Source organism: Frankliniella occidentalis, unplaced genomic scaffold (assembly GCF_000697945.3).
Source record: "Frankliniella occidentalis isolate FOCC.00 unplaced genomic scaffold, Focc_3.1 Scaffold113, whole genome shotgun sequence".
Taxonomy (NCBI): Eukaryota; Metazoa; Arthropoda; class Insecta; order Thysanoptera; family Thripidae; genus Frankliniella; species Frankliniella occidentalis.
In genome coordinates, this window is record NW_026267241.1 from 219,895 (window position 1) to 238,942 (window position 19,048).

At 41.0% G+C, this 19,048-nt stretch overlaps 4 protein-coding genes across 9 annotated transcripts in view; 2 read left to right on the forward strand and 2 right to left on the reverse strand.

Annotated features, from left to right (window-relative positions):
* The window catches only part of LOC113217524 (uncharacterized), a 104,829-nt gene extending 103,464 nt beyond the window's left edge, over positions 1-1,365 (reverse strand). For all 4 annotated transcript variants that reach the window (XR_003304073.2, XM_052270209.1, XM_026437468.2 and 1 more), the window contains exon 1: positions 898-1,365. The gene's annotated coding sequence lies outside the window, so the exon portion shown is untranslated. The remainder of the gene's footprint in view (positions 1-897) is intronic.
* A 429-nt stretch (positions 1,366-1,794) lies between these two features.
* On the forward strand, positions 1,795-5,042 carry LOC113217535 (probable arginine--tRNA ligase, mitochondrial). The gene is made up of 10 exons (XM_026437483.2): positions 1,795-2,233; positions 2,373-2,704; positions 2,832-2,982; positions 3,094-3,287; positions 3,467-3,715; positions 3,827-4,065; positions 4,175-4,302; positions 4,384-4,532; positions 4,621-4,695; positions 4,791-5,042. Exons 1-10 carry the CDS (start codon positions 2,198-2,200, stop codon positions 4,936-4,938), a joined length of 1,701 nt encoding a protein of 566 aa, XP_026293268.1. The 5' UTR covers positions 1,795-2,197; the 3' UTR covers positions 4,939-5,042.
* Positions 5,043-5,252: 210 nt separating this feature from the next.
* On the reverse strand, positions 5,253-15,595 carry LOC113217532 (uncharacterized). Of its 3 annotated transcripts, none has more exons than XM_052270195.1 (22): positions 15,453-15,595; positions 14,726-14,923; positions 14,567-14,625; positions 14,314-14,497; positions 13,905-14,237; positions 13,636-13,727; positions 13,363-13,559; positions 13,028-13,267; positions 12,653-12,881; positions 11,808-12,578; positions 11,529-11,726; positions 11,309-11,378; positions 11,111-11,213; positions 10,464-10,969; positions 9,616-10,365; positions 8,445-9,534; positions 7,802-8,330; positions 7,348-7,726; positions 6,813-7,119; positions 6,626-6,733; positions 6,396-6,548; positions 5,253-6,249 (listed from the first exon to the last, which is right to left on the reverse strand). In XM_052270195.1, exons 2-22 carry the CDS (start codon positions 14,921-14,923, stop codon positions 5,891-5,893), a joined length of 6,855 nt encoding a protein of 2,284 aa, XP_052126155.1. In that variant the 5' UTR covers positions 15,453-15,595; the 3' UTR covers positions 5,253-5,890. The 3 variants fall into 3 exon arrangements, with proteins under 3 accessions (XP_052126155.1, XP_052126156.1, XP_052126154.1); XM_052270196.1 differs by having other exon boundaries at positions 7,802-8,327; positions 13,028-13,270; XM_052270194.1 differs by having other exon boundaries at positions 13,028-13,270.
* A 50-nt stretch (positions 15,596-15,645) lies between these two features.
* Positions 15,646-19,042, forward strand: LOC113217534 (general transcription factor 3C polypeptide 3). Its single transcript, XM_026437482.2, has 2 exons — positions 15,646-15,692; positions 16,197-19,042. Exon 2 carries the CDS (start codon positions 16,202-16,204, stop codon positions 18,857-18,859), a length of 2,658 nt encoding a protein of 885 aa, XP_026293267.2. The 5' UTR covers positions 15,646-15,692; positions 16,197-16,201; the 3' UTR covers positions 18,860-19,042.
* Positions 19,043-19,048: the final 6 nt, after the last annotated feature.

Genomic DNA, 19,048 nt, shown 5'->3' on the forward strand with positions numbered 1-19,048 from the left:
CTCAGCCTATGGCTCAGCCTATGGCTCAGCCTATGGCTCAGCCTATGGCTCAGCCTATGGCTCAGCCTATGGCTCAGCCTATGGCTCAGCCTATGCAGACTCCCGCTGCAGCACCTTGTTCTCCCCCACGGGGCCCACCCCTGCGTGTCCTCCGCCCCCGCGGCGCCCGCGGCCCGGCGCCGCCGACAGCCAGACTTAGCGCGCGCCACCTCGCGCTCGCGGCCGTCGTCGCCGTGCATTTCGGCGGAACGGCTCGAGGAAGGGCGGGGCGTGGTGCAGCTCGCCGTCCTGGCCCCTCGCCGTCGAGAGGGTGGCGGTCGGTCGTGTGGTTGGTCCGAACCGAGCCGGTCGAGAGTCAAAGACCCATCATCAGCGGCGTGCATCAGACGGAGGCCGGCGCCGAGCAGTTAACTCACATTGCAGATTACAGCCAAGAGAGCGTTCCATTCATTTATTACCCAATCGGCGACCTTTAACTCGATCAATCTCATCTTTTGGCGCTCTTGCGTCGTGTGGTGTATAAAGGAAAATGAAGTCGGGCTGCCTCTGTTGGGCGTCCCAGAGCGGGACAATCGCATGGCGTATGGCCACCCAATACCCAAAGCGGCAGATAGTGACTGCACACCGTTAGGCGTACTGTGATAGAGCCCTTGTATTAGTGGATATGCTACGCAAAACCATGCATTAGCCCGGACCACTTTCCTGGTTTTTCAGAGCAGACACTGTTGCGGGTTTTCATACGCCCAATGGTCCATTCCATGGAGCCTTAAACGGGCGGAGTGTGCAAGCCCGCAACACTGCCGTCTGTCCTGAAACGCCCGGAACATACGCGTGCACTACCGACCGGCATCGGCCTCGCTGACGCAAAGTCCCTCATCAGGCTGGTGCTGGTCTTACCTGGCGAGTGTTGCGGCGAATAGTGCGTTATCCGACACGCGCGCCGACGATGCTGCACTCCCCGGCGTCTTGGCCGTCACTCGGAATGCGCGATGCCTTATTAATATCCACGGCACAAATGGAAACACTAACACAGAAACTAACGACAAACTCAGGGTTAACGGCACTCGGCGCACACGGCAGGGTCAGCAACTCCACACTGATCCTTGTTGTTGTTGTTGTTGTTTCAGGCCCTACAGGGTTTTGGTTCAGAGATTCACGGCCGGTGGTGCATTTCGTTCTCTTCCTCGCCCTTGGACTGGATAAGCACCAGGAGGAACAGGCGCTGCACGGAGGCCGCGGGGCCCAACGCGCTCCCGCCACGGGCTGGAGCGGAGACGACCTCGCTCTCGCAACGACTGGGGGTCTGGCGCTCGGGCGCGCGGCGGGCGGGAAGCACGACCTGCTCACAGTGGCTTCTCAACCACGACTGACTCAGACTCACACTTTACAACAACAACACTCACACTCACCTCACTCCACTACCACTCCTGATCGTGGAGAAGGAGGAGGGGGGTAGAGAGAAGGGGAGGGGGAATACGGGTGAAGCCGGCGGGCCAGTCAAACCAACCAAACGGAGGGCTCTTTGTTTATTTGGCTTGAGGTTTTGGTTTTGGAGACAGTCTGACAAAGAGACAAAAAAGGGAGAGAAGGAAGGTCGAAGGCCGTCACGGTCGGATGTCAAAAGTCGAAATGACGTCGACTTTTTGGAACATAAGCATCGCTAAATAGAAGTATATTCGACGTCTAACCAACTGACGTCTACGTCACTGCGTAAAACGTTTGTGATTGGTCGAGAGCTTCCCGCCTTAGCCAGCCACACCCGGGACCAGGGGTGCGATTCTTAGCTTTCCTCCTCTGTTAGATGGAGACCCGAAGTCTCAATGAGTACTCATTTTCATAAATTATCAAATTTCGTACGTGACGAATTTCCAGAAAGATTTGGTGAAACCTTCAATTTCATACTGAAATGTGTTGGTATTGCTGGGGCTGTATTCGCAGGATTCGGGTTCACAGTCACAAGCAGACGACGCTTCTGTAGTCTGTAGTGTGTTTTGGAGGTTTGGGCAGACGAATTGTTCTTGAACGAATTAACCATTTGTCCGCTGCCGGTTACCTATTGATCATGCACATTTACATCAATAATTCAAAACTTCCTCCCATGCCAGTTTCTTGAAGTATCTCAAAATACAATTCGAACCGGCCAAATCAACAACAACTGATCGGCGATCTACAATACTTTATTCTTCCAACAACAACAATGTCGAAATATCTCAAAAATCAGGTGTCACTAAGAGTAAGTTCCAATCCTAAATTTTGATTCTTTTTCTACTCTGGTTTGAAATACTAAAATTATTCCGCAGAATCTAAAAACATATGTTTTTGTCAGAATCTAAATCTCCCATTAGCCTCTCACAATGTCCTATTCTTTTCAGCTTCTGGATGCCTTGGCTCGGAGCAATCCATCAGAGATTGATTCAAAGTTTCTGGCATCAAAAATGTTACTGAGGAAACATTCTGACTCTCAGATAGGTCTCGTACTTCCTGTTGATTGTGTCAATGTCACAAACAGCAGTAATTGGTCAAATGTTAAAGACTGCATTGCGCCTGACGATGTTATTAGTTCAGTCTCCATTATAAAACAGCAAGGGAAGCCAAACTTGTTTTTCCACCTTAATCAAAATAATTTTATCAAGAATATATTAGAGCACCATGCAGCTGATCAGCCCTCTCTCAGAAATTCCAAGAGAGTCCTTGTTGAGTTCAGGTAATGTTTGAGGTGGAGCTACAACTTGCTATTCCAATTTCCATTCTATATTTTTTACATGATGCAACTTAAACACGATACAATTTTTCACCTTGCTAATTATTTTTCTACCCAATGTGTTGTTAAGCTCTCCTAACATTGCAAAGCCCATTCACGTTGGTCACTTACGATCAACGATTATTGGGAATTTCATTGCCAATATACATGAGTGGTTTGGTTATGATGTTATGCGAATTAATTATTTAGGAGACTGGGGAACACAGTTTGGTTTAGTCAAGGTAAGTTCTTTGACAGATATCACTGAGTTTGAGTTGAGGCATACCTTTTTATACACTCAAGCAGTAACCCCTTCTTCTGTTGCATCTCCTTTTCTCATGGCTCTGCTGCAGGTGGGAATGAAAATTCTGAATCCAACCCAAGAAGAGCTCACCCAGAGACCACTTTCTACTCTTTACCAAGCATATATTTTAGCTAATACTGCTGCTGAAAATAATCCTCAAATTCTAGATGATGCACGGCAAATTTTTCTGAATTTAGAAAGAGGAGTAAGTGATGACATCTCAGACTGGATTTTGTATAAAAAGTAAGATATCATGGTCTATGACCAAACTATTTTTCTCAACTCTCACAGTTTAAATTTGGTTTCTATTGTTATTATATGAGAATCATGGAATCCTTAACGAGACTAATTTTCTAATAGCAAGATAATTGTTGTAGTTTAAATATTGTATTATATGACTTAAAGCATCTTTGCCTATTCAGGTACACTGTAGAAGAGTTAAAGAAGATATACTCTCGTCTTAATATTGTTTTTGACCATTATTGTTGGGAATCTGATTATAAAGTTGACTGCATTGGACATATTCTTGAGCTTCTGAAATCTACTGGTGGTCTGGCAACAGATAAAGAAGGTCGATCCGTGATGAATTTAGATGGTAAAGATGTTCCTTTACTAAAAAGTGATGGAACTACCTTATACCTTACAAGGGATGTTGCTGCTGCTGTCGATAGGTATAATATGCAGTCTGCTGGGACTTACCAAATTTGAACAAATTTCTAGTTTGGTCTGTGTAGTACAGCTTCTACTGAAATTACATCTTGTGTATTTATTTATTTTTTCAGGAAAAATAGATTTCAATTTGATAAAATGTATTACCTTGCTGACACCTCTCAACACAGACACTTCAGAAATCTGTTTAGTATTCTGAAAGTGCTCAGTTTTCCTTGGGCTGAAAATATGGAACATGTACGATTCGGCCGAGTTCGTGGTATGAGCACTCGCAGGGGTGAGGCCGTTTTTCTGAACGATATTCTTGATGAAGCTCATTATCTCATGATAAAACAACAACAAACTAGCCCAAGTAAGTATTTTGGATTCATGCTGGGCCGCCTAAAATTGGTAGCAGAAACGGAAAAAGGCCTGGCAGGGAACTTACTTTGATTAAGATTTTCATATTGTTTTGTTTGTAGACACAAAGATTAATCTTGACGAGGACAAAGATACTGCTGATATCCTAGGAGTCTCTGCAATTATTGTGGCAGATTTAATACACAAAAGAATGAGAGATTATTCCTTCGACTGGGATTCTGCAAAATCGGTTGGTTTTACTTTCGTAATTGAACTTTGGTGTAAGGTGATAATGTCAGTGATTTATTTTTCTTTTCCATTTGGCAACTAGGTTACTGGAAATACTGGAGTGCGTATGCAGTACACTCATTGTCGACTAAAAAGCCTAAGTGATAAATTTTATTCTTCCTCTGGGGTTGCTTTAGACCCTCTATTACTATCAGAACCAACAGCTATCAATTTAGTGTTTGAGATATCTAGGTGTGACATTTATCTGTATTTGTAGTCATTCATAATTTTGTTCCTTTTAACATTATATGAACAATTTTTATTTTTTATTTCATTCTAGATTTGAAGAGGCACTTGAGAGAAGTTTTGAGGAATTAGAAGCGAGCAAACTTACTGATTATTTGTTTTCACTATGGTAGGTAGTACTTCTGATCTATTCAGGCTCTAACTAATTACATTTACTATTCTGGTGTCTGTTTTATTGATACTGTCTTTATTTTGTTGTTGTAGTGATGCAATCAACAAAGCCTTTATGACTCTAAAGGTATCAAATACTGGTAAACTAGGAGAGCAAAGGTTAATATTATTTGAAGAAGCCAGGTCTGTTCTTCACCGCGGTATGACGCTTCTAGGACTCAAACCATTAAATCGTATGTAACCAATCTGAAAAACACAACTGTTGTATGTAAATGTAGTATAAGAAGTCGGATTGCAACGACCCATCAAAACAGAAAACTATAATAAAAACAAGTAAAAACTTTACATTGCCTCTGCTCTCAGGGCTGTCTATATAATTTTATTTTATACTTAGGTATGAAAATAGGTCAGATGTGTAGAGTTTTCTTAAATGGGGGGAGGGGGGGGGGCTGGCTTTCTTACAGGCAGATTGAACTTTGAACTGCCTCCCGCGAAATACATCTGACATTAATTTGTACATTGGGTTTTTAGCATTGTTTAGTCAAACATCCCAAGTTTCATAATTGTGGGGAAAAATCTTGTTTTAATGCAAAAAGAGATTTTACAAAACAATGACATACTATATTGTTTCCACATGTTGAGGTAAACAAAATTAAAATGTCTTTAATATAAAATGCAACAGAATGCGGGCAAAGAAGGATAATACAAAATCACGACCCTACGCTTGCATAATTAAGCCTAAACTCAGGCAGAGTAAATCTTCCTCCGATCATGCACAGAGAGGAGTTGTAAAAAAAACAACGAAAAAACATCTCAGGACAATACATTCAAAGCAACTAGGAAAGTAAACAAAGAGATTTACATCAGAAACAAGTACATTTGATTAATGTACAGTTTGCAGTAAAAACCAGAAGGGATTTTGATTCAATGCTATCCCAGAGCTCTAATAATTGCTCTACAAGGATTAAGGATTTGCAGGTGGCTTGTAAAGTTGCAAATGAATGCTTGTTAATCTATGTTCATTTTGAATGCTTCAAATTTGGCAGCTTTGGTTTACTTCATTCAAGCAATGAAAATTAAAGACATTAAAATGATTAAAATAGGCACATAATCATCACAAAGTTTAAAATAGTGTATATACTAGGTACGCATCTGTGAAGACTAGACAGGAATAAAAACACACTCATTCCATTTTAACGCAACATCACAAGGGATCCAGTGTTAGTGCCATAAACAATACCTTGTCCTGACACAGGAGCCCATCTAATACAGTTGATACCTACTGACACATTATCATTCTGAGCTTCAATATTACGGGTAAAATTTAGTCTCCCACGGGCTCCAATAGGACGACCAGGCTTTGCTCCCTCCAATCTAAAGATCTGTGCTAATGCATTCTGATCACTTGGCATAGGCAACATGGCCCTACGTGTTGCTAGTCCCACAAGTAGGTATGCTGCAGAAGGTGATAAAGCAACTGAAACAGCTGGTTGATCAAGGTTGGTAGTGTACAGAAGTTGACCTAATGAATCCCAGACAAGACTGTAGACTCCTGGAAATACAAACAAATGTTGTAATCATATAGCCTATGGCTCAGCCTATACTGTAGACTCCTGGAAATACAAACAAATGTTGTAATCATATACACATCATGTTTGAATTGGACAAAAATATCTTTCTTTTTTTCAATAATGTTACCAATAGTTTGTCCTGGTGGCGAGGTGGGTACATATGGATTAGCTGTCGGTCGGGGAGCTGGTAAAAGAGCTACCAACAAATGGCCATCTGCTGATATGTCCACACTTGCATCATTGTGTATCTTACACTCAGCCACAACAATATTCTCATCACCTATAAAGCACATTAGGCCTATGTTAAGTGACTCAGTACAAAAAGGAAATCAAAACGAGTGAAAAGGCAATACACACCATCTGATATATCAGGAATATCTCCTTTGGAGAAATCCCAAAGTTGTATTCTATGAATTCTATGCTCCTCAGTTGTAAAGTTTGGTTCACGAACAAAGTGGCCAATATCTTTAGTAAAGGAAAAAAATAATAATCAAAGATTTCTTGGAAACCATAAGTTGAAATAAGAAAGAGTAAAAGTACTTACTACGAGTATAGTCATAATGAAAAAATAAGGACTGCTGGGCCGAAGTATCCGCATCAGATGATGGAGATGGTCTTTCTTGTTGACGTAGAAGAGGGGGATGCAATAATCGAGATCGCAGGCGCATAAAACCTGGTCTTGTATGTCCAGCAGGAGGTATGATATTATCTGATTGCTGAAAGTACTGGGCAACAGATGTACGGGGTGCTTGAGAAGCACTTCTTCTTATTGTACCTGATGATGCAATTGGATGTACTACTGCGTAAGTGGCAGGTGGATGCCATCCTTCTGCAGAGGGCTCATTGTTGACCTGAACAGATACAGAACAATATTTATTTCAGAGAAACAGAGAGCAGTGTGACACAAGTGTTTGATTAATAATTTGATTTCAGACTTTGGAAAGTTTGTACTTTGTACAAATTTAAAGACTTTTTATACAGTACAAAGTAATCAATCAACTGATTTAACATCCATGTACAGGTTGATTTACAAACATTTTGTTGATTTAAAAAAAGAGGCAAGAAATCATGCACATTACCTGAGGAGTGTAAGAAGGAACTGGCATTACTGGTATCTGGACAATAGCAGGGGATTCATTTTGGAGATTTCTTCGTGATCTGAAGTAAGACTCCAAAACAGGTGGAGATCTGATATGAGGTCTGGCTGATGCTAAAACATTATGCAAATTGACCAGTCGTGGTCTTCGTACAGTTGAAAAACTAGACAAGCTTGATGATTCATTGGTATTAGGTTGAGCTCGATGTGTGCTGTTTGTGAAAGGAGGTCTTGGAATACGAGTGTTTGAACGGAGTGAGTCATAAACTGAATTCATAGTAACTGGTCCAAATGGTCGAGGATTTGACGTCCCTGCTGATCCATTTGACACATTCCACACATTAGAGGAGCTGACGGGTAGCCTGTTACAAAAAAAACAAACAAATAAGCCAAACATCCAAAAAATATGCACAACTAAATACTGTAGCAGATTTTACCTAGAGAGCAATTGCGAGGTAGATGTGGCACTTGAGTTTAAACAAACACAAGGCTGGGGAATCGGTGTAGTAGAGCCCTCTTCAGGGTCACTTGGTTCATAAGATGAAACAAAGTGTGTCAACAAAAGGTCAGTAAGTTCCAAAGCCAAATGCAGCAATATGTAGAGACCTTGAAGAAGCCAAAATGCAGCAGATATTGTTTGTACATGGTCAAATGTGGGGTTGCTTCTGAAATCCTCAGGGAGGCCACTATGAGATGAGAATGTGGACAAGCTGTCAGCCATTAAGCTCAAAAGTTCTTGGCCGCGTCTTCTTGTGTTGTTTATCATGGTAAAATTTGACTGTCGATCTGCGCCTGATCTTGGAGGGGATTCTTGATGCTCAGCGCAGTTTCCCTGTTGGCCCCTTACTTGCTGAACCATCTGAATTTGGCGTGACAAGGATTCTGTCAGACGGGTCAATAAGCGACTTGTAATGTTAATTGCGTCAGAAGATCCATTGTGTTCTTGGGAAGAGTGAGAGGAATCTCCTTGGAAAAAAAGACACAGAATCATAATTAGACCCAAATATTAGGAAAAAAAATACTTTTTACAAAGAGATTTCTTACACATTACTATACAATACATTATTACTATATACTGACCAGCATTTCTAAGAGGTGAGTTATCTGGAGTCTGTCCATTTCGATTTCTTTGAGAGGGATCAAGAGCATTTCGCTGTAGAAACATTAAGTGATCCAGTCTGCCTGTTATTGCCTCTAGTTGTCGAGTAAAAGTTGGCTCTGGTAGCTGTTGTAATGGTGATGCTCCTTGACTTGAATTTGATGGTTCTGGTTCTACATTTTGATTACTAGATGCTGCTTCTCTCTGATCACTTACATTTGTTTGGGAATTCTGTGAAGTAGCAGGATTTTTCTTCTTTTGTAACTCAGTCTTTGAAGTATTCCCTACTTCTTTGCTCTTTTTCTTAGTTTGCCTATCTGCCTCTGTAGTTTCTAAGCTTTCTAAATTACTAGAAGAAGTAAAATTAACTGAGGGTTTTACTTTTGAAGTTAGTCCAGAATTGTCTTCTCCCTTTCTTTTCAACGACTGACTTCTACTGGAACTACTAGAACTATCACAGGTAGTTAAAAGAGAGTTAGAACTAGTGCCAGGCCCACATTCATTTTCACATGAATGATTGTCATCTGAGTTGACAGACTTCAGATAGCTTGCATTTGCTCTAGTTTCTTGCTCACCATTGCATTTAGAAAATTGAAGCCGACTTTTTTTTCTATTTCGGAGATGTGCAACTAAACCTTCAGTTTCAGAATCACTTGAGGATGAGTCTCCAAGAACGTGAGGACGATGAGGCCTGTTTTCCTCCAGGCTCCCATGCCCTGAACTTATTCCAGAACTTGTTGAAGGCATGTTTGTTGGCTGGACATCCAAACCAGAGTTGATACCTATATTTTGAGCTTCTGGAATAACAGGTGTGGCTGTAACAGACGGACGGGCACGAAGGGGAGAGGAAGAGCTCTCACTGAATAATGAAGATTGTTGTTGTTGATTGAGTAAGTTTCCCCTGGGACGCCCTGGTGAATTCTGTTGACTAGTATGGTGTCGATGATTGCTGGCAGGAACTTGCCAAAATAACGAAGCTGAACCTGAATAATCAATTCTTTGGCTTGATAATCTTGTGGCACTGCTGAGAGAATCACCTTCAAAATATCTTGGAGATGTTTGAGTTGAAACCTGAAAAAATAGATTACAGATCTCAATGTTAAAAATATAATTAAAAAAAAGTATTGGAGACATGAAAGAAAAAAACCTTACCTGAGGCATCATAGGGGACGCTACTAATGGTGGGGGAGGGGGAGGAAGGGGGGGAGGAGATATTGGTGATGATGAAAGGACAGACAATGTGGGAGAAGGAGGCGATGGTGGCATTGGCAGAGGAGGAGAAGGAGGAAGACCTAATAATAACTGAGGAGGTGACAAAACTCCTGATCCAGCTCTTATGATATCAGGACGAGAATTTACTTGTTGTAAAGGAAGAGATTGTACTATTGTGCTAGATTGTGCTGAAGTTTCAAGTAGTGGAGTAGGCTGCAGTGGTGAGGGACGGGATCTTCCATTTTCATCAATGTCTTCAAAGAAAAGATGTGGTCGCACCAAAGGAGGTTGAAGTGGAGGATGTGCTGGATAGGGACTATCTTGCAAAGGCACTGGCAATGTCGACATTTGTCCTGGTGACTGAGGTAGTGGAGGTGTAGTTATTCTCTCAGCTGAATGCAATAATTCTTGTGTTTCTTGTTGCCACAGAGATGGAGGTGTGGAAGATGAGGAAGGTAAAGATGAGATATGAGCTGTAGGTTGGGGTGGTGGGGGAGGAGGAGGTCGGGATGAGGGTGCGGGTGAAGGAGCTGCCCGTCTGTGCCAAACTGGAGTTGCATTTGATGACATATGAGCTGGTGGTGGATCCTGTGATGCAGTGCCCACTCGAACAAGGAAATGTGAACTGATGTAAACTGACCCACCGCACAGCGTACAACGCGCATGACGACGAGGTACATCCCTCTGAGCCTTAAGACAGAAAAGAAAAGGGAAAAAATTAGGAGAAATTTCTTTTAAAAAACTGTGCATAAATTTCTGTTTTTTAGAATATGTTTCTTGCTCCTTACCTGACCAGAAGTCCGAAGTGTACTTTGGTGGTGAAAACGAACTCGTAGTCTAGCCTGGTGTTGTCGGAGTTGTAACTCTTGGTTTTGCTGATGAAGATGCAAGCGCAATAGATTTCTTGCTAACTCTTCAGTCATTACACCATCTTGAACCACATTCATATTGCCACTGGAGCGGATTCTCAGAAGACGTTCCTGAACAGCAGGATCTACTCTTTCTAGTTGAGGATGACGAATATGCAACACATCACCATCAGGTCCACTATATTGTGTCCATAGCCGCAAACCAGATGATGGGTTTTCACTTTGTTCCAGAAGATCCGTTGATGTAGGCCTTTGACTCGAGATGTTGTTTAAAGTTTCTCCAGGTGTGACTGTTGATCGTTCCTGTGGCTCTGCACCATTATTAAGTTGGAAAGGTTGAGTTTGGTGTGGGTTTTGTCTTGGTATTGCGTCATCACCAACATGTGAAGGCTGGTCTTGGTGTAAGTTTTGTCTTTCTGAACGACCTAAGAACAAGTTGACATATAAGATATTTCTTTGAAATTTTCAACTCTAAAAACAACACCACCAACAAAATATACTGGCAAAGTACTTAAATTGACAATACCAAATTCCTAGGTGTGTTATTTTATTAAAAAGGCTCTAACCTGACAAAGTAGCAGCTCTTCTCAAGCTTCGAAAAATCCTCATTAGCATGTTATCTGATGTCCTCACAGATGATTGATTGTTTGCTCTAACATTTCTTGCAGGCTAAACAAAGTTTATAGATTTATAGAAAAGAACCCAATATGTGTAAGATTACAGGCTATATAAAAGTAACAGAGAGAAACATATGGTCTACTCACTGGTGTGTGGGAATCAGAAGCACCATGGTCCACAGAAACTTCCAATACACTTCGTCTCCCTCCGAAAAATCTGAAAGTTTTAAATGAAACAATATGAATAGATATGTTGTTTTAGTTTTCTGAACAGGGAAAACAATATCTTAAAAGGGTCTAATATATCACAAGTCCCCATGTGTTAGGTAATGAAATCCCAAATGGTCGAGTTTTCAAAGATTCATACCTTGGTGGAGTAGTTCGTGAAGGACGATGGACCCCTCTTAATGAATTGTTACGAAAGTGCCTTGAAGTGGCATTTCTCCGCCTGCCTAAGAAAAATCTATACTTTTGTAATTGATGACAAGGTGTAGAGCTAGGATTGACACCAGGAGTTTGGTTAAGACTTGACAGGCCATCGGTTCTCATTTGTATTTGGTCACCCCTGCAAAACATGAGTTGTTTTAAAGAATAAAATTCTTTTCATGTTATTCTTTAATTTGAAAAATTACAAAGAAGCTCATACCTTACTGGTGAATCCTCTCCTCCAACATTTAAATCAGGCACAACCTCTGAATTTGATCTTTGTCCCACAGATTGGGTTGTATCACTTCTTCCACTAGCATATGCTTCTCTTCCCAAGTTTAAAGGTAACTGCTCAGAGTTTCTCTCACCATTTTGCAAGTGAGCAGATTGTGTAAGCCTAACAGGTGTAGTTCTTTGTGACCTCAGAGCTCCTGCTGTAGTGCCAAGCCTTCGACCATGGCCATTTTGACACTTTAGGTATAGCAATCTTCGTGCTTGATTTGGTCTGATCAAACTCCTGTTATTAATGCCTCTTGGAGTGGATCTCGAACTAAGGGGAGTAGACACACCTCTGATATGAGAATAAGAAGCAGTGGTTAAAGGCACAGGCTGATGTGAGGATAATGCAGAAGACTCTTCTCTTGGAAATAAACTGCTTGATCTCAGTGGTGTGGATGGTGTCAGTCTTGAGGGGGAAACTGCAGTAGTCCAACTGGTACTTGATGTGGATCTTGGAGTGGATTGGGAAGATTGTCTAGGTGGGAAATTATTTGAATTCTCAGATGTTCTTACTGATGGGCTATCTTCTCCTCCATGAGTTAAATGTGAAAGCATTTCGGTGATAACTTCAAAAGAGGATCGGTGCCAGGCATTTGATGCTAAATTTGTGTTTTCCAAAATACTGGACTGCAGAGAACGGATCTGGTCCCTCAGTTCTGCCCATAATTGTTGGATGTGGCTTAAACGGGAATTAGTCATTCGAGGCAAGCAGCTGTTAGGAACACAAAATAAAACTAATAAGGAAAACTTAGGTGCGAAAAAAAAACTAAGCATTAGTGCACTTACACAGGACAGTGTTGCATCTCATCTATATGTTCTGAAAGAGTGTAAAGTGTTCTGCGAATTTCTTCAGTTGGATGATTGAACTGATTTGTCACATCTGAATCAATATAAGATGGAGGTGACTGTCTTGACATCCTTGAAGCATTTCCACCTCTAAGACTTGAAACCCTAGAAAAACTTGTGGAGGGAAGTCCCTCATTTCTGAAGAAGGAAGAAATGCCAGGTGAGTAACCTGAAAAAATAACGTTGTTTAAATTGGGGGTTTACGGCTTAGTAGCCAGACAAGAAGCACAGTTCTTATGGATATTACAGTATAGTTAACTATTTAATTTCATACAAACACATAATTGGTTGTATATAGGTGTACATGTTCCTTACCTAGATTTACAAAACTTTGAGTTTCATCCCTGCGTTCTTGTTCACTTGCACTGGAATCAGATGAGTGTTCTGAGTGTAAACTATTAGCTAAAAAGTCACGGAAAGAGCTCCGCTGCGCTGTTGATACAGTAGGGGTATTCTGGAAAGAGCCTTGTGAAGTCAAATTTCTAATAACTGTGGGTCTTGTGCTGTTGAGTCTTTCGCTTCCCAAGCTAAACTGAACTGCATCAAGATTCCAACCTGCTATGATTCAGTGAGAAAGAAAAGGAGAAAATTAAACTTAGATTCAAAAGATAATAGAATCAACAATTTAAGCCCAAGTTGTGAAACCTTACCCGTTGTCACTGGCGCCCTCTGATGCAAATCTCTGCGCTCTTGAAAACTTTCAGGCAGCAAATCAATAGAGCGTCCAGGTGCTTGTGAAACAGATGGAGTTGAGGTGTTCAACTGATTTTCAGAGGTGTATTCTAGATTAATTCCATTCCTGAGACTCGGAGCATCGAGGGAACTTGAAACGTTGGTTAAAGTACGCCTGTAGACATGAGCCTATTGTTAACAACTGATTTTCCAGAGTGTGATGAAAAAGACTGAATATTTATCCACAGCACCTTTCATTATTTTCAGGACGTCTAGAGGCAGAAATGTTTAGTTCATTTTGAGCACTCCTTAAAAGCAATCGTTGTAATTGCTCGTGGTATCTCTAAATAGATGGAAAAGACCAAAACAATCAACTTGGTGTAAAAACATAAATTTTGCAGTGAGTGTTTAGGAAGATACAATTTAATACCTAGAATATGCTTCACATATATCCGGTAATAATTACAGTAAATCCACATTTGACTTAATAATGCTTAAATATTTAAAGAAATACACTCACAGGGCTCAATGGACGTTGAACACTAGGACGGGGTCCGGTTAAACCAGTTGAACGGTTGATTTGGCCTCCAGACCCAACTCTGTCCCACTGGGACATTATGGGTTTAGGTATCTCTATTCCAGTAACTAATTTTGAACCAGAATGATCAAATGCAACATATCGAATTTTTTCTTTTTCATTAAGTGTACAACACCTTGCAAATGGCTCTGGTTGACTCCAATCCCAAAAATATATTTCATTGTATGATGCTATAACCAGAAGACGATCTGATGGATGGAAGGCAAGAGAAGCAATAGAAGTTTGCCCTTCTACAGTCCAAACTTCACTGCCACCCTGCAAAACATAAAGAAATTAGAAAGAGTTTTCTTTCCATAATTTTTTCTTTCTACTGATTTTATAAACATCTTACATGCAAGTCCCAAACACGAACTTGACCCCCCAAACATCCTGAAGCGAGAATCTGATTTGAAGATGGATGAAATGCAATACACCATGGTGTGCGAGGATGGCCAGTTAGTGTGTTCAAATTTTTGCCTGTTTTGACATCTGTTACATAGACATTGTGATTTCCATGCGACGAAGCCATTTTTTTCCTGAAATGGGAAATGTCTAGTAAGTTTATTGAAAACACACAGAAAACCTTTGAATGCCAATAGCCTTACCCATCAGGGCTGAAGACCATTAGATACGTAGAGCGAGTGAAATCAGGCAGTTCACATTTCTGCAAATTGAGAAAAGTTTGACATACTCAGTCAGAAATGCAAATTAATAAGGGGCTCTGTTACAATCATATTTAAAAAAAAAACATTAGATGACTTTACCATTTCTTTCTTTTTCTTTTTAATCAACTGTTCTTCAGCAGCAATTCGAAACTCTGAGGACAACTGACTGGGACAGCGAAACCCATATTCCCGCATTACCACAGCATGAGGAATATTTCTGTTGTGTAACAATTCTTTATAATGAGGGGTCATTTTTTCTTGATTTGCTCTGTCAGAGCGAGAAGTATGGTCATCCATCTGTAGGCAAAAGAAAATTACAAAATGATAGTATTAAGAAAGGAGTTTGTGACCCAAACATGAGAGGTATAATAGGGAAAGGGAAACAGACAGGAAGGAAGAGTGCGATCATGTAAATTGACAGTGAGAATACTTCATGATCTGCTTAGAAAATTATTCAGTTGCAGATATACATTACTTTTTCAAGTAAATGTTTTTATTTGAAAGTTTTAAGTTGGCACTACCAATGGTCTAATATTAAAAAACAAAACAAAACAAAAAAAAAACAATTTCATTACTAGACTGTTAGCAATGACATAACAGGTTAAGATCTATAGTTCACAGAAAAACGACCGTACACTGAATGTAGCTTGATAAACAACACATATAGTAGAAGTAGATGATAATAGGAAAGAAATATGTGCCACAAGGAGTGCACATCAGAGAAGTCAGTCAAAAACGTAGAGGGCTACTAATCATGAATTTTCTCAGATGATAATGATGGGGAAATAGATGTTCAAACCGTAAGTCAATGATGATCAAAACTTACTGGTAGGCTGCCCTTCAGGCCTTCAAGAGCGCGAACGCCGAAGAAAATGATATATTTATGTCGTCTTCATAATTTGCTCACTACACCTTGGTGTGGTGTATGTAAGGTCGCCTCTGCCGATAAGGTTGTTCGTTATTAAAACCACTCTGGCATTGTCAACACACTTGTTTTGCTTTGTTCTTGCTGTTGTTCTTCTTTTCTTTGCCTTCGCCGGCCTGACGGACTTACCCTTACCTATTGGTTAGTCCAGTTAATTTCACCAGCGTTGCCAGGAGTTATAGGCATGTTATTTTAGTTTTTCTATTTTCTCATTATCTCAAAACTTGATTCGACCAGAATTGTTATGCAAGCTCCCCAAATGTGTTATAAGAGTCCCCTCCCTTAACCTGTGCATGCCAAGGCTGTAGCAGCATACAGTTTCTCTGAAATCATCTCACAAAGAAGGTATGCACATTTATTACAATGATTAAAAGGGCATTTTGATTTTCTTAAACGCGACTTTGCAAGTGTAATTTTCACGCGTGGCGTGAACTTTGAATCCATTATTATATAATTTTTATATAGGGACCTTCTGTTACCTCATTTTCTGCTACAAGTTGTCTACATAACATAATGATATACTTTAACAACAACACTTGCGAGTCAAATTGTATAGAGTGTTCCTACTGTATCAACGAATTATTATGGAAAACAATTTGAGACACCTAGAGTAATCAGAAATGTTCCACATTCCTGTGCTTCCAGTGAAAATGGCTGAATGGGAAGCACCTAACGTGACGAAGGACGGCACAACGGATTCAAATATTCCCATAATGAAGCTTCCCTCGCCCTCAAAGTCAGACTTGCGGAGTGCATTTGAGCAAGCTGAAGATGAAGATAGTGTTATGGCTTCTCTTGGACCAATATCTCCTTTCACTGGTGAAGATTCCAATCCTGGCCCCTCAAACTTTGATGATATGGAATGGGATGAATCTGAAAGCAGAGATGGTCCCAGTGCATGTGACCCTCAAGACCCACCTGGGACTACAGACATAGTCGAAGAGCAACGCCAAAGAGAAATTCTTAATCGTTATCTAAACAAAGAGATATCTTTTGTGGAGTATGCACAATTGGCTGACTCTGAAGATGTTCCAAGTGAAACTCCTGCCGCTGAGACACTGACTGGTGAGAGTGGCGCTAATTTGTCTAGCTGTGAGGCTTTTGAAAAGGAGTTAAAACCGCGTCTCCGAAGGCGTAAAAGAATTTTACCTCCAGCCTTACAGGGGCTTTTGGGAGAGGCTAATTTAACATATGCTCGAGGTGACCATGCAACTGCTGAAAAAATGTGCCTGGAAATCATTCGTCAATGTCCTAATGATCCAGAAGCATTCAACACTCTGGCTCATTTGTATGAAGAGCAAAACCTTCCAGAAAAATCATTACAGGTTGCCCTTATTGCAGCTTTGCTAAGTCCAGGTGATCCAAACCAGTGGATCCGGTTGGCCTTGATGTCTGAAGAGCAGGGCAACTTAAAACAAGCTATTCAGTGTTACACAAGAGCCATTCGTGCTGATCCATCTAATATTGAAACTCATATGAAGCGAGCTTCACTCTTTGAACTAGTAAAAGATCAGAAATCTGCTATAAAGTGCTATACTCGTCTATTGAGTGTTCTTACTCCAGATAATGGCCCTCTCATTCTGGAACTTGCTAAGAAAGTCTCTTATTCTCATCACAAAGATGGTGACTTGTCACGAGCAAGAGAAGCTATGGAAATGGCATTTTTGAAAGTTCCAGATGAAGTTCAGTCTGAGGAAGTTAATTTATTTTTGGATTTACTCCTGCAGTTGCAAGACTATCCAAGAGTGTTAGAAATTATGGTCTCTCACTGTGGTGTTGAGGTTCTAACTGAACAGTCAGAAGAAAATGATCCTATTGTTACAAGATGTGATTTTCCTGAAGAAATCCCCATGGATTTATGGGCCAAATTAGCTGTTGTTTTGATTCATCTGCGTACAATGCACTTAATTGAAGATCTTATTGAATACCTCCTTCAACGTGTTGACTGTGAGGTTGCTGGAGATTTATACTTGGATGTAGCTGAAGCTTTGATGGCTGTTGATCGGCATCAAGATGCCTTGCGACTGCTGCGGCCCTTGGTGGAAAGCAAAAATTACAGCCTGGCTGCTGTGTGGCTCAGACAAGCCGAATGTCTTCGAGTATGTGGACACATTGAAGAAGCAGTGGAAGCTTATGAACAAGTGGTGGATCAAGCTCCTCAGCATATAGATGTTCGTGTGACTTTGTCCACACTTCTCACCTCTCTTGGTCGTGAGGAGGAAGCTATTTCAGTTTTAACGCAAGATGCTGACCGTGAGGTCTTAGATCCAGGGTTGTTGTACAAAAGAGCCGTTCTTTTGAGAGATGGTGGGCTAGAAAGGGGAGAAGAATTTCTTGCAGTTGGACAGCTTCTCTTATCGCGCCACTGCGTTCGGATCAGAAATAGGGAGGAATTAGATGCATTATGTCGACTAAGGCGCATTGATAAAAAGAGTACAGCCTTAAAAGAAATTCGAGATTTAAGGGGGGAGGCGCAACAAGATCAGGATGCCCCTGAGTTTACATATGGGGAGCGGGAACCAAGCAACAAAGAGGAATGGGATCTCTTACGAGACTTGTGTCAAACCTGCCTCCATTTTGGACGTTTTGGGCAGCTTGAACGCCTTGCATTATCTGCTTTAGGCTCAAAACGTTTCTATACCGATGCCATGGGGCCTGAAGTAGAATTCTTAAGCCTACTGGCATGTTTGCACAATGGTGATGCATATTATGGCTACAACCTTGCAAGAGATCTTGTTGTACGAGAGGTGAACAGTCCTCGAGCTTGGAACTTATTTAACCTGGTAATTCAGAGGGCGGATGATGTGCGTCACAACCGTTTCATCATGCGTTTTCTTTCGAGACATCCTAATCATCCAGCTCTAACAGTACTACATGCCAATAACTGTCTGGTTGCTGGAACGTATAAATATGCTTTAAATGAATATGCTGCAGCTTTTAAGAGGGAAGAAAGTCCAATGCTAGCATTTTTAATTGGTGTTACAATTATTCAGATGGCATGTCAAAAATTTTCTGCTAAGAAACATTCTCTGGTTACTCAAGGCATAGCTTTCCTGTGGCAGTATAAAGATCTCAGAGGTCCTAGTGGACTACAAGAAGTTTATTATAACATTGGCCGTGCATTCCACCAGTTAGGCCTGCTTCCAGCAGCTGCTCATCACTACAAACTTGTACTTAACACACCCCCCTCTGGTGAACCCATGCTGGATCTTTGTCAAGAGGCAGCCTTTAACTTACACTTGCTCTATTTAAATGCAGGATGTAAAGATTTAGCACAAATGTATTTGGATAAATATATTGTTGTCTAGCTATTGTTTTTGTTAGTGGATGGCAAGTTTCAATGCACTGTGATATGTAATTTATTCGTCTATATTTGTGTACAAGTACTCTACTGATGTTCCTCTTCTATTTCTCTGACGTGCTGTTTAACTACTGAAGTATTTTGTATGATTTGAGCACTTGGCTAGACAGACATGCAATTATGAACTGGTTTGGTG

Excerpts from the sequence above, each read along its gene's own strand:
- LOC113217534 (XM_026437482.2), top strand. The coding sequence starts at position 16,202 with ATGGCTGAATGGGAAGCACCTAACGTGACGAAGGACGGCACAACGGAT.
- LOC113217535 (XM_026437483.2), top strand. The coding sequence starts at position 2,198 with ATGTCGAAATATCTCAAAAATCAGGTGTCACTAAGA. Across the intron at positions 4,533-4,620 it reads TTAGTGTTTGAGATATCTAG|ATTTGAAGAGGCACTTGAGA; the intron begins GTGTGACATTTA and ends ATTTCATTCTAG. Across the intron at positions 4,696-4,790 it reads GATTATTTGTTTTCACTATG|TGATGCAATCAACAAAGCCT; the intron begins GTAGGTAGTACT and ends TTGTTGTTGTAG.
- LOC113217532 (XM_052270194.1), bottom strand. The coding sequence starts at position 14,923 with ATGGATGACCATACTTCTCGCTCTGACAGAGCAAATCAAGAAAAAATG. Across the intron at positions 10,970-11,110 it reads AAGAGCTGCTACTTTGTCAG|GTCGTTCAGAAAGACAAAAC; the intron begins GTTAGAGCCTTT and ends ACTTGTTCTTAG. Across the intron at positions 7,120-7,347 it reads TTCCTTCTTACACTCCTCAG|GTCAACAATGAGCCCTCTGC; the intron begins GTAATGTGCATG and ends GTATCTGTTCAG.